Raw genomic sequence first — 15018 nt, forward strand, 5'->3', positions numbered from 1 at the left:
TGCTAAAGAATTTAATGTTGAAAGCGGGATCTATTTGTCTTATTGGTTACTATTTTGGGTTTGGACTCTTGGGGGGCCTAAGTATTCTAGAGTTTTCAGTGCCACAAGGCACTTAATATTCTTTAGAGGATTATTGCAGTTTTTTGAATTCTTTCCTAACTTATGATTTATTAATGTGGTTTAAATATTCTTATCTAGGTTCTCCTGAGCTAGTTTTTGTAAGCCATGTAATACATCCTTGCCACTTTTACATCCGGAAGTATTCACAAATTAAAGATGCAACAGTATTGGAAAAGAAGGTGAATCAGTTTTGCAGTAAGAGTTTACACCTTGAGCCTTCAGACATTTTGGAACTAGGTAATGAAATCTTACTCCAAGCTAAAATATTAAGTTTATTTAAATATTATAGTATCTGGCCAATCCACATAGACCTTTTGTAATATAGATTTGTGCTCCAGGCATAAAAGTTTTATAATTATATAACATTTTATTTAGGTAAGTTAGCTAAATATTGACTGCTGAGTGAGGTATATACAAAAACTATTATTATGGAGTGAAAGTAGTTATTTTTTAAATTACAAAACCCTTCACAGGTTATGTAGTTTGCTCCCTTGTCTCCAGGGAAAATTGGCCTGTAAGATGATTCCTTGTAGTATAACTACAGTCCCTTGCTGTCCACATGTGAATGTTGAGGATGTCATTAAGCACTTAAATTAGGTGCAGGAGGACAGTGGTGTCTATTTCCTAGGGCCACTCAGAGGGTAGTTGGTAAACTTAATCAGCCTATCTTAATTCTAAGGGTATGTGTAATTTGCCATAATTTAGGCTTTTATTGCAAATATTTTCCTTATAACACATTGACTAAATTTGATTTTACTCTATAATAAGGTGAAGCTATGATTTGTTTGATTAACAGAGAAAACTGCTCTGTTAATAGCAATCAATGCCTATACATAATACCAAAAAATATTATCTGTTTAAGGTTATATAGTAGTTCTTTAAGAATGTGATTAACTCTCAGCTCATCTATGTGGCATATCAGAATATCCAAAAACTAAGATTATCATATACTTCTGACAAAAATTGATGATAATTTTAAACTTTAGATAACATGAAATTATGAATATCTAAGAAAAGAGAAGTGTAGTATTAAACTTTTATGGCTACAAATATTTCTCTTAAAATTTGATACATGCCCAAAAGCGTTCAATTTAGATACAGAAAATGTTCTGAAAAAGCCACAAAGTCATCCTTTGTTTTAAATTAAGGATAATTATTATTTCAAGGTAAATAAATTTACATGACTTAAATACTCATTTATATTTTGAGAAAGTGACAAGGGGGAGAACTGTGATATGATGCTTTAAGAGGATATCCTCTTGTTCCCTTTTCCTACCTGTGCTCTTCATTATAAAGAACAAATGTCTTCAATAGGCTTTTATCTTACCTATTGCAGAAAGAATGGTTTCATAGCATATAGTTTAAAATTCAGACTATTGTTTATGTGGTATATCAACATAAACATATTGTTTATGTGGTATATCAACATAAGTAAAGGTTGATGCTTGAGGCCAAATAAACGTCCTAATGTGCCTGTCACCTATCCTGTTTTTATTTGCATATACAGAGGATATTTATACAGCATCCTTCTGTATATAATCAGTGGTCAGATCTACCAATTTATCTCTGATAGGTAGCTTAGTAGTTAAGAGAATGGGCTCTAAGACTACCTGATTCTCCTTGTACCTCCTCTTTGCCTACCTGTATGATGGAAGCCCCATCTCCAGAAGGTTATTGGGTGGAGTAAGTAAATTCAAACATAAAATACTGAGAACATCACTGAGCTCATAGTAGGCATTCAAATTCAGGCCTCTTTCTTCCTTGACCCTTTTTTCCTGGTTATTAATTTGTAAATCATCTGATCTCTCTGCTGCTAGGTCCTTGGTTCATCTTCCCCTTCTCTGAACTCCACTGTGTATTAATTTAATTTTGGCATGTCACATACTGCCTTTCATTGTTTCTTTACTTTGATTCCTCTTTACCAAGAGAAGGTAATCATTTCTTCCTTTATGCTACCAAAGAATTTTATAAATTTCAGCATGTATATATCTGTACATGAATATGTATGTATGCATAGGGTAGAAAGTCTTTATTGTTGTAAGTACAGTCATTTACTTGCCTATATCTTTTCCTTTCTTGAGCTTCTTGATGGCAGGATAGTCTCATTCATCTTTGTTACAGCTCATAAAATATAGGTCCTCAATAAGAGACTGGTAACTTTGTTTTTACCTCCCCATTTAGCTATATAACAGGAACTATCACAATATACTACCTTCATAGCACTTGACATGTACTATGTCATTAGTAAATAAATGAATTAAAACTTCTTAGTGGTGGAACTAATATACATGTTCATAAATTAGAGCTTATTAGGTATTTTTCTCCATAAACACTAATAATGATTTGTCTTCTTCATTATTTAGGTGCAAGAATATTTGTCAACAGTATTGAAAATGGAATGTGGTGTCGAGGAACTATCACTGAATTAATTCCAATAGAAAGTGAAAATATTAGAAAACTTTGTAGTCCAACCAAATTCTCAGTCCATGAAGTTGGACTAATACAAATATTCATGGTAGATTTTGGAAATTCTGAAGTCCTAATTGTTGCAGGGTATGATATTTTATAGTTATTATGTGTTCCTGGCCTGTTTAGAAACATTTGTTATCAGGGGAATAAGATACTAAAGAATAAAGGAAATTGGAAAGGAGTAGAAAGGAGTAATTTATCATTCTTTACTTCTAAGGCATATACTTTTTATTTTGCTCAATTATTTGTTTTACTAATTACTAAATTAGTCAAGTATTATCATTTATCAGTGTTACTACATGAGGAGCTTGGAAAAGGAGTGGGTTTTGTTGTTTTGGAAAAGGAGCTTTTTGATGTATCCAAAATAAGTACTTTTCTATGTTGCTTCAAAACGGAATGATGCACAAAAATATTTCTTTTAAATAAAGTATTACAGTTAGCTGCAGGATGATTGAGTAGAATTTTAAATCTGATTTCTATAATTAATGCATATTAAAGTGGCATAGTGTCTAACCCTAGGTACTCAAAAATATTTCCCTCAGTCTTCTAGGAAAATAAAACAAAAATAACAATAAATAATAAAAATAAAACTGAAAATGTTTCTATAGTAAGGACCAGTATTAACTACATAGAATGGTCACTAACTATTTAATGGTCATAGCTTTATAAATAAATAGGTTTCTGTTTGGGGGCATCATTATCCCCTTTAAGTTTAAACTTGAATAGATATATGAAAGACAATTCAGATAAAGTCAATTGAGATTTTATTCTATAGATAAAAGTAGTGTGTGTGCTTATAAAATCTGGATTAAATCTATGTAGTAAGAAAGCATGAATTAGAGTACAACTTTCTAGAAGATTTAGCTTAAGGAGCGTATCCTTAGAAATGCATAGCTTTTATGGGGGAAAGCAAGTTTGGGTGTCAAGTATTATTTTCAATAAATATTACTTGAATTCTTTTAGGGTTGGTGATACCCAAACAAGATCAGAACACACTGCTGAGCAGCATATAGTACTAAATGACTTATGCCCAGTTCTAAGGAAGTCTGAACCATATATTGAAGGGCTGCTGAAAGAAATCCAGCCATTAGCACTGCCATGCTCATTGAAAGACATTGTTCCACAGAATTCAGTAAGTGAGCGTTAAATTATTTCTTCTTCCGGGGGCTAAATATCTCAATTTTAGCTATGTATTGCCAGTTAGATTGCAAAGTATAGGTTCAAGGCACCAATTCTTTTGGTAAATACATTTTGCATAATAAACTATCAGTCCATAATTGGAAACATTCTTAATGGGAAATTGAGTTGAATAAATATGTAAGAATGAATAAACATATCCTTGGAATGAGTCCAAATAAACCACTAAATTTGAGTCACATATGGAGAGAAAAATAAATTTTAAAATACAGTATGGCGTGTATTTCTGTAAATTTCTTCACTGTTTTCATGGCACTTCATTCATTAGTTGTAGCCCATATTGCATTCTGCTTTGTATTATTTATTTATATTCATCCCCCAGCAAGACTTAAAAACTCTTACAAGACAGGAATTGTGTGTAAGAATATATATTAAATGGTTATATTATGAAGGCTTTGAAAGAAGGAATCGTGTCTTTGCCTATCATTGTATTCCCAGTGCTTAGCAGATTACCTAGCACATGATAGGCATTTAACAGATATTTGAAAGAATGAGCAAATGAATAAAAAATGTAAAAGGAAACATAAGTATTAGCACTGGTGTTTTCCTCAAAAGGGTAAAATTGGTTTAAATTTTGTCTTTTATACTTTTTTGCATTTTCTGAGTAAACTTTATAATCTTTAGAAAGAGGTTTTATTTTTTGTTTTTAAGAAACATGTAGCTTTTAAAAAATTTGAGTATAGTTGGCACACACTGTTACATTAGTTTCAGGTATACCACATAGTGATTCACCAACTCTGCTGGAGGTTATCACAATTCCAGATTTCAAAATATACTACAAAACCAAAGTAATAAAAAAAACCAGTATGGCACTGGCACAAAAATAGACTTATAGATCAATGGAACTGAATAGAGAGCCCAGAAATAAAGCCATGCTTATATGATCAATTAATCTATGACAGTGGAGATACAGTGGGGAAAAGACCATCTCTTCAATAAATGGTGCTGGGAAAACTGGACAGCTGCATTGCAGAAGAATGTAACTGGACCACTTTTTTATACCATGCACAAAAAGAAACAAAATTAAATTTCTAAATGTGAGACCTGAAACCATAAAAGTCCTAGATAAAACATAGACAGTAATCTCTTTGACATCAGCTTTAGCAATATTTTTCTAGATATGTCTCCTCAGGTAAAGGAAATAAAAGCAAAAATAACATATTTGGGACTACACCAAAATAAAAAACTTCTGCACAATGAAGGAAATCATCAACAAAACAAAAAGGCAACCTACTGAATGGGAGAAGATAGTTACAAATGATATATCTGATGAAGGGTTAATATTCAAAATATATAAAGAACTTAACACCAGGAATGTGTAGTTTTAACCCTTGAAATTTATTTTAGGTATGGGAAGTTAAAAGTTCAAAGATCAACTTAAAAGTTTTTTTAACGGGTGAATATTTTTCCGTATTATTTAAGTAGCATATACCTCATATATTCCTAGTTAAATGGAAACTAAGTTAACCAATAATGATTATAAATGTCTTGATTGCATCACATGGCTTCCATTATACTTTCAAAATTACCTTTTTTTTTCTTTATTTGAGAGAGAGAGAAAGCACAAGCCGGGATGGGGAGGGGAGAGGAAGAGGGAGAAGCAGACTCTTTGCCAAGCAGGGAGCCCAATGTGGGGCTTGATCCCAGGACCCTGGGATCATGACCTGAGCCGAAGGCAGATGTTTAACCAACTGAACCACCCAGGCACCTCAAAATTACCTTTTGAATTTGTGTTATTTAAGTGGAAAAATCATATATTTTATTTTAGAATATTTATAATCTTCATATTAATATTCAGAAGTGAAACTAAATTCTAAAATACAACAGCTTAATGGACACCTTGAGACTGTTCATAAAAATCAAAGATCTTGGGGCACCTGGCTGGCTCAGTTCATAGAGCATGTGACTCTTGATCTCGGGGTCATGAGTTCAAACCCCACATTGGTCATAGAACTCACTAAAAAAAAATTCATATATTGTACATACATAAACACTGACCTTGGACTTCTGGCCCTCGCTATTGTTTAGTATATGTGGTTGAGTCCCTTTGCTCAAGTTTGCAGACTTTGGTTGTAAAATAAATAAAATAAAACCTAAATCCAGAGTATTGTACCATAGAGCTAATTGTAATTACTAAGTACATTGGAATTTCATTTTTTCCACAGGATGAAGGCTGGGGAGAAGAAGCTAAAGTAGAATTTTTGAAAATGGTAAATAATAAGGCTGTTTTAATGAAAGTTTTTAGAGAAGAAGATGGTGTGCTAATTGTAGATCTTCAGAAACCACCAACAAATAAAATAAGCAGTGATATGCCTGTGTCTCTTAGAGATGCATTAGTTTTTATGGAGTTAGCAAGGTAGGTAACTTACTAAAACAAATACTTTTGAGATTATAGTTCTAAATTGGAATAACAGTTTACCTTTAAAAACTATGGACTGACTCTAAAGTGAATGTAATCTAAGAGGTTAAAAATATTGCTACCAGAGTTTTCTAAGTACAGTTGTCTGAAAACTGCATTCAGATAATTTAAGAAAATAGAGAAATTAAGGTAACTCAAAAAAAACTATTTGTAGATACTGAACATTTTTTAGACTCTTCATAACTTCACAAACACCTCCACAAGGGTTTTAAGAATTATAGTTTAACAGTTTCTGACTTAAATTTTCTAACCTTTGGAATAAGTTCATGATCACCATTCTGTATTTAATGTGTGAATCTAGAATAAAGTTTCTTCCTCCACCCCCATCACTGATGAACAAAGTAAGATGACTAACGATAGAGATAGTGAAAGATACTTTTTGTCCTGAGTGATGAGATGACTCTAGAAGTGACCCAAGTAGGTCTCATTGTGGAAAAATAAAAGTAGTATTAGAGCTGGATGGAGTCACACAAACCCCTCAGGTGGCCTTACTCAGTGCTACCATAGTCCATGGTTGTCAGTTCCTGAAAGGAGAGAGACTTTGAGTAGAAGATACAGGCCTGGCTCAAAAATGTCCCAACACAAATTCAAAGGTCAGTTACTGATTTTTGAGACTTGACATCTTATTTAACCTGGTTTGATAATTGGAGACAATACCAAGAAATGTATTAGAAAAGAAATTGAAAAGCGAATACCCTTGGTAGATAAATCAGTAAGTCCTTTCTTCAGACCAAGCTGCTGAGAGAAGAAAGAATTTAAGAAAATGACATGCTTATGCTTTTGATTGTGCTTTTAATCAGGTTTAGGTCGCAATCACCAAGAAGCCACTCTGAAAAGAATATGACTTTATACTATCACCCACCTATTTTGCCTAAAGAAATGACAGATCTTTCAGTTATGGTTTGTCATATAAATAGTCCTGCCGATTTCTATCTTCAGTTGGTAAGTATTTAGTATTCCTTTGAGACAAAGTATTTTTTCAAATTTTAAGTAGAAATGTATAATGGGAATGAATACCCAGTATGAATTTTAGAGCAAACAAACCACTGTCAACCTTCTGTAAATTTACGTTTCTTAGCTGCAACTATAAATGAGAAATTCACATGATTCATTGTAAATTGAAGGAACTCTTCATCATGCAAATTAGTGAAATATGGAAGGAAAGGACAGTGAAGGATACCTAATATATGTGTTTCTTGCCACCTTATGAAATCTAGAGAGTAGGAAAGCGCATAGACCTGACATCAGAATACTATTCTCATTGTGGTTTTGATTTGTATCTCCCTGATGCCAAGTGATGTGGAGCATTTTTTCATGTGTCTGTTGGCCATTTGGATGTCTTCTTTGGAGAAATGTCTATTCTTATCTTCTGCCCATTTCTTGATTGGATTATTTGTTCTTTGGGTGTTGAGTTTGATAAGTTCTTTATAGATTTTGGATACTAGCCCTTTATCTGATAGGTCATTTGCAAAAATCTTCTCCTATTCTGTCAGTTGTCTTTTGGTTTTGTTGACTGTTTCCTTTGCTGTGCAAAACCTTTTTATTTTGGTGGAGTCCCAGTAGTTCATTTTTGCCTTTGTTTCCCTTGCCTTTGGAGACCTGTCTAGCAAGAGTTGCTGCAGCCAAAGTCAACGAGGTTTCTGCCTGTGTTTTCCTCTAGGATTTTGATGGATTCCTGTCTCACATTTAGGTCTTTCATCCATTTGGAGTCTATTTTTGTGTGTGGTGTAAGGAAATGGTCCAGTTTCATTCTTCTGCTTGTGGCTGTCCAATTTTCCCAACACCATTTGTTGAAGAGACTGTCCTTTTTCCATTGGATATTCTTTCCTTTGTCAAAGATTAGTTGACCATAGAGTGGAGGGTCCATTTCTGGGTTTTCTATTCTGATCTGTGTGTCTGTTTTTTTTGCCAGTACCATACTGTCTTGATGATTACAGCTTTGTAATAGACCACCTCACACCAGTCAGAATGGCTAAAATTAACAAGTCAGGAAATGACAGATGTTGGCGGGGAACTCTCCTATGCTGTTGGTGGGAATGCAAGCTGGTGCATCCAGTGTGGAAAACAATATGGAGGTTCCTCAAAAAGTTGAAAGTAGAGCTACCCTATTACCCAGCAATTGCACTACTGGGTATTTACCCCAAAGATACAAATGTAGTAATCCGAAGGGGCACCTGCACCCCAATGTTTATAGCAGCAACGTCCAAAATAGCCTAACTATGGAAAGAACCCAGACGTCCATCCACAGATGAGTGGATAAAGAAGATGTGATATATATATATACATACATACACACACACACAATGGAATATTACTCAGCCATCAAAAAAATGTTAGCTTGCCATTTGCAACAACATGGATGGAACTAGAGGGTATTATGCTAAGCAAAATAAGTCAATCAGAGAAAGACAAGTATCATATGATTTCATGGATATATGGAATTTAAGAACAAAACAGGAGCATAGGGCAAGAGAGGGAAAAACAAAACAAGACGAAATCAGGGAGAAAATCATAAGAGACTCTTAATCATAGGAAACAAACTGAGGGTTGCTGGAGGGGGAGGGGGTAGTGTAACTGGGTGATGGACAATAGGGAGAGCATGTGATGTAATGAGCCCTGGGTATTATATAAGACTGATGAATCACAGGCCTGTACCTCTGAAACCAATAATACATTATATGTTAATTAATTGAATTTAAATTAAATGTTTAAAAAAGAATACTGTGAGAAAACCTGTTTCTGACAGTGGACGTCTGAGAATTTACACATTATTACTAGGTAATTTTCTGAATTTGAACACAAAATAAATTCAGATCAAAGGCATTTCATATTAAATTTTGGATGTGGACTGATGGGTTTGTTTAGATAGCTACTAACAATGAGTTCATCCTTCTTGATCTCTTTGTGTCTGTGCTTCATATGAATTAACTCATTCTAAAGGCCATAATGAGTGAATAATTCATTAATCTTCACAACAGTCCTATGAAAAAGATAATAGTATTTTCATGTAGATACGAGACTCTAGCCAAAGGGATAAAGCAACTTGCCTGAGGTCACACAGCTACAGAATGGAAGAGCCAGGATTGAACTGGGCAGTGTAACTTCATTCAGAGCCTGTCATCTTAATCACTGTACCACACTATAAGGGCTCCCCAGATAAGTTGTGGAAGTCTGCTTATTTGGCACTAAGTAAGGACTTGCATATATTTCTTTCACTGAATTTTTTTACAGTGCCTTTTATTTAAATTGAAGTAAAACATATGTAAAATGTCTTTTATCTCATTTTAGCCATTAAATGTACAGTTCAGTACCAATAAATACTCAGTGTTGTGCAACCATTGCCATTATTCATCTCTAGAACTGTTCATTATCCCAAACAGCTCTGTAACCATTAAACAATTCCCCATTTCCCCCCTCCCACAGCCTCTCATAACCTGTCCTACTTTCTTTTTCTGTGAATTTATCTATTCTAGGTACCTCTTAAGTGGAAATAGAATATCTGTGTCTGCCTTATTTCACTTAGCATAATATTTACATATTGTAGCATGTATTAGAATTTCATTCTTTTTCATGACTAATATTTCATTGTATGTATATACTATATTTTGTTTACCCATTCATCTGTTGATGGACACTTGGATTGTTTAAACCTTTTGACTGCTGTGAATAATGCTGCTATAAGCATGGGGGTACAAGTGTCTGTTTGGGTCTCTGCTTTCACTGAAAGTTCTTTTGGGTATATACCTAGCTCTGGAATTGCTGGCTAATATTATAATTCTGTTTAACTTTTTGAAGAACTACCAAACTGTTTTCCACAGTGCCGCACCATTTTGTATTTCCATTAACAATGCATAAGAGTTCCAGTTTTTCCACATCCTCACCAGCACTTTTTTTTTTTTTTAAATAGCCATTTTAAGGGTATGAAGTTGTATATCGTTATGGATTTGATTTGCATTTCCCACATGGCTAGTATTGTTGAATACATTTTTTTCACGTGTGTATTTATTAGTCATTTATAAAATTTCTTTGGAGAAATACCTATTCCAGTCCTTTCACCAGTTTTGAATTGGATTATTTTATATCAATCCTTTATCAGATATATAATTTTCAGATATTTTCTTCCATTCTGTGGGTTGCCTTTTTACTCTCTTGATAGCATTCTTTGATCCATAAAACTTTTTAACTTGATAAAGTCCAGTTTATTTTTTCTTTTGTTGCCTGTGCTTTTGTGTCATAGCCAAGAAATCATTGCTGAATCTAACATTATGAAGTTTTTCCCCTATGTTTTCTTCTAAGAGTTTTATAGTTTTAGCTCTTAAACTTTGGTCTTTGATTCACTTTGAGTTAATTTTTGTATATGGTATGAGAGAAAGGTCCAGTTTCATCTTTTCCATGTGAATGTCCACTTTTCTCAGCACCATTTGTTGAAAAGATGGTCTTTTCTCCATTGAATGGTCTGGGCATGCTTGTCAATACTCAGTTAACCATATATGTGAAGGTTTATTTCTGGGATGTCTATTTTATTCCATTGGTCTATCTGTCCTTATGCCAGTAGCACACTGTTTTGATTACTGTAGCTTTGTAGCAAGTTTTGAAATCAGGATGTGTGAGCCCTCCAACTTTGTTCTTTCTCAAGATTTTTTGGCAGTTTGGGGCCCCTGAGATTTCATATGACTTTGAGAATGGGTTTTTCTATTCTGCCTGAAACATGACTGGAATTTTAATGGGATTGCATTGAATTGTAGATTGTTTTGGGTAGTATTGTCAACAGTATTAGGTCTTCCAGTCCATGAATGTGGGATGTCTTTCCTCTTATTTTGTCTTCTTTTATTTCTTTCAGCAGTCTGATATGGTGTATAAGTATACAAGTCTGTTCCTTCCTTGTTTAAGTTTATTCCTAAGTGTATTCTTTTTTTTTCTGGTATTGTAGAAGGAATTGTTACTTTCCAGTTTAGATTGTTAATTACTGCTTTATAAAACATAACTGATTTTTCTGTCTTCATTTTAGATCCTTATAACTTCACTAACAGGTTTTTTTGGTGAGCTTTTTAGAGTTTTATACATTATAAAATTATGTCAGCTGCAAAAAGAGATAATTTTATTTGACAATTGGAATGCCTTTTCTTTTTCTTATTTAGTGGCTCTGGCTATGAGTTCCAATATCTTGTTGAGTACAAGTAGAAAACTCATCTTTTTCTTCTGTCTGAGGGGGAAAAAGGATTTCTCTTTTACCATTGACTATGGTATCTGTGGGTTTTTCCCATATGGCCTTTATCGTGTTGAAGAAGGTTCCTAGGAATAGTTTATTGAGTGTTTTTATCAGAAAAGAATGTTTAGTGTTGTCAAATACAGTTTTTGCATCATTTGAGATGATCGTAGTTTTTATTTTTCCTTCATTCTGTTGATGTCTACTGCATTGTTTTTATTTTATATTTTGAACCACCATTGCATTCCAGGAATCAGTCCCCCTACATCATGATATATAATCCTTCTAATGTAACACTGAATTTGGTTTGTAAGTATTCCGTTGAGGATTTTTGTGTCAGTGTTCATAAGTGATACTAGTCTGTAGTTTTCTTGCCCTGTCTTTGTATGGCTTTAGTTTCAGGTAATGTTGACCTCTTAAAATGAGTTAGGATGAGTTTCTCCCCCCCACCCCCAGTTTTTTGGCCAAGAAGGGATCGTGTTCTTTGTTTAGGTTTTTATGTAAACTCCAGTTAATTAACATACAATGTAATATTAGTTTCAGGTATACAATATAGTGATTCAACATTTCCATACATCATCCAGTGCTCATCACAAGTGCACTCCTTAATCCTCATCACCTATTTCACCCATCCCCCCACCCACCTCCCTTCTGGTGACCATCAGTTTGGTAGAATTCATCAGTGAAGCTGTGTGATCCAGGGCTTTTCTTTATTGGAAGTTTTTGATTACTGATTCAGTCTCCTTGCTAGATACAAGTCTGCTTAGATTTTTCTTTTCATGATTCAGTCTTGGTAGGTGGGTGTTTCTAGTTATAGTAGACTCTTCTAATCCTTTTTATTTATTAAAATTAGTAGGAATTCCCTCACTTTCTTTGATTTTAGTAATTTGTGTTTTCTTTTTTTCCTTAGTCTAGTTAATGGTTTGTCAGTTTTGTTAATCTTTTCAAAAACCAACCTTTGTTTTTTTTACCCATTGTATTTCTATTTTCTATCAAAGCTCTACTCTTTATTATTTTCTTCCTTTTGCTAGTTTGGGGTTTATTTTACTTTTATTTTCTTAAGTTTTATGGTTAGTTTATTTATTTATTTATTTATTTATTTATTTATTTTTACTGTATGCATTTATAGCTATAAAGTTCCCTCTTAGCACTACTTTTGCTTCATCCCACGAGTTTGTTGTGAATTTTCTAGTTTTCTCTTAATTTCTAGTCTACTTCCATTGTGATTAGGAAAGACACTTTGTGTGTTTTCAGTCTTTTAAAATTTACTGAGGCTTGTTTTATAGCCTAACATATTGTTTATCCTGAGAATGTTCCATGTGCACTCGAGAAAAAAAATGTATTCTGCTCTTGGCTTGAATGTTCTGTATATGTCTGTTACGTGTAACTGATTTGTACTGTTGTTCAAGTAATCTATTTTCTTCTTGACATTCTTTGTAGTTCTGTTTTTGAAAATGGAGCACTAAAGTCTCCTTTTATTGAAGAACTGTCTCCCTCCGATTCTGTCAATGTTTGCATCCTATATTTTGGGGAGCTGATGTTTGGTGCATATGTATTTGTAATTGTTACATCTTATTGGTGAATTGACTCTCTTATCAATGTATAATGTCATTCTTTGTTTCTTGTAATATTATCTGACTTAAAGTATATTTTGTCTGATAATAGCATAGCCACTCCAGCTCTCTCTTGGTTACTGTTTGCATGGAATACATTTTCTAATTTTTCGCTTTTAACCTGTGTATGTTTTTGGATCTAAAGTGAGTATCTTATAAATAGCATATAGTTGGGCCATTTTTTAAAATCCATTCTGCCAGGGCGCCTGGGTGGCTCAGTCGGTTAAGCGACTGCCTTCGGCTCAGGTCATGATCCTAGAGTCCCGGGATTGAGTCCCACATCAGGCTCCCCGCTCAGCAGGGAGTCTGCTTCTCCCTCTGACCCTCCTCCCTCTCATGCTCTCTGTCTCTCATTCTCTCTCTCGCAAATAAATAAAATCTAAAAAAAAAAAAATCCATTCTGCCAATCTTTGCCTTTTAATTGGAGTGTTTAAACCATTTTAAAGTACTTATTAGGGGCACCTGGGTGGCTCAGTTGGTTAAGTGTCTGCCTTCAGCTCAGGTCATGATCCGAGGATCCTGGGATCGAGCCCCGCATCAGGCTGCTCCTTGCTCAGCAGGGAGTCTGCTTCTCCCTCTCTCTCTGCCTGCTGCTCCCCCTGCTTGTGCTCCCTCTCTGAAATGAATAAATCTTAAAAAAAATAAATAAAAATAAAGGACCTATTAATAGGAAAGGCTTCTGCCATTTTGCTATTTTCTGTATATCTTATAGCTTTTTTGTCTCCCATTTCCTCTATTACTTCCCTCTTTTGTGTTTAGTTGTTTTTTGGTAATGTCATTTTTTAATATTTTTGAAAAACACTGTCATAAAAACATATTAAAATTTACCATCTAACCATTTTTAAATGTATAGTTCAGTAGTGTTAACTATACTCACATTGTTGTGCAACAGATCTATAGAACTTTTTCATCTTGCAGAACTGAAACTCTACATCTCTTGAACAAACACTCTGCATTTTCCCCTACCCCTAAGCACTGACAACCACAGTTCTATGAATTTCACTATTTTGATACTTCATATAAATGGAATCATACAGTGTTTGTCTTTGTGTGGCTGGCTAACTTCATTAGCATAATGCCCTCAAGGTTCATTCATATTGTTGTGTGAGAAGATTTCCTTCTTTAAGGCTAATATTCCATTGTATGTATATATCACATTTTATTAGTTCATTCATCCATCAATGGACATTTGGTTTGCTTCTACCTCTTGGCTATTGTAAATAATGCTGCAGGGAACATGGGTGTGCAAATATTGTAGTTTCATGTTTTGATTACCTTATTTACTCTTGTATATAAGTTTTTTATCATTACCATAGGGATTACATATATCCTAAAGTTGTAACAATTAATATGAATTTATACCAACTTTAATTGCACAAAAACTCTATTCCTGTGCAGCTCCATTCCCCTTTTATATTATTGATGTCACAAATTAACCTTTATACATTGTGTCCTCAGTAACATAGATTTATAATTTTATGCATTTATCTTTTAAATCCTAAAGAAATAGATATTATCTTATAGAAATAAATAGAAATAAAAGGGAAGTTACAAACCAAAATTAAAATAATACTGGCTTTCATATTTGTCCTTGTACTTATCTGAACCACAGATCTTCATATCTTCATGTGACTCTGAGTTACCCTCTAGCATCCTTTTATTTCTACCTGAAGGACTCCCTTTAGTGGCAGTGAACTCCCTCACCTCTTGTTTCTCTGTGAATGGCTTAATTTCTCCCTCATCTTTGAAGGATAGTTTTGCTGGATCTGTAATTCTCGGTTGATAGGGTTTTTTGTTTTTGTGTTTCAGCACTTTAAATGTATCTCCTTGTTGGGGCGCCTGGGTGTCTCATTCAGTTAAGCAGCTGCCTTAAGCAGCTCAGGTCATGATCCCAGGGTCTTGGGATCGAGCCCTGCATCAGGCTCCCTGCTCCCTGGGAAGCCTGCTTCTTCTCCCACTCCCCCTGCTGTGTTCCCTCTCTCGCTGTGTCTCTC

General features: G+C 34.2%; 1 protein-coding gene across 1 annotated transcript in view; it reads left to right on the forward strand.

Annotated features, from left to right (window-relative positions):
- The window catches only part of RNF17 (ring finger protein 17), a 120988-nt gene that overhangs the window by 33559 nt on the left and 72411 nt on the right, over positions 1-15018 (forward strand). Inside the window, exons 11-15 of the mRNA XM_081815276.1 lie at positions 199-357; positions 2484-2673; positions 3553-3721; positions 5952-6142; positions 7006-7147. Of these exons, the coding sequence (XP_081671402.1) occupies positions 199-357; positions 2484-2673; positions 3553-3721; positions 5952-6142; positions 7006-7147 (851 nt within the window). The remainder of the gene's footprint in view (positions 1-198; positions 358-2483; positions 2674-3552; positions 3722-5951; positions 6143-7005; positions 7148-15018) is intronic.

Source organism: Leptonychotes weddellii, chromosome 3, assembly GCF_054177405.1.
Source record: "Leptonychotes weddellii isolate Sample4059 chromosome 3, ASM5417740v2, whole genome shotgun sequence".
Lineage (NCBI taxonomy): Eukaryota > Metazoa > Chordata > Mammalia > Carnivora > Phocidae > Leptonychotes > Leptonychotes weddellii.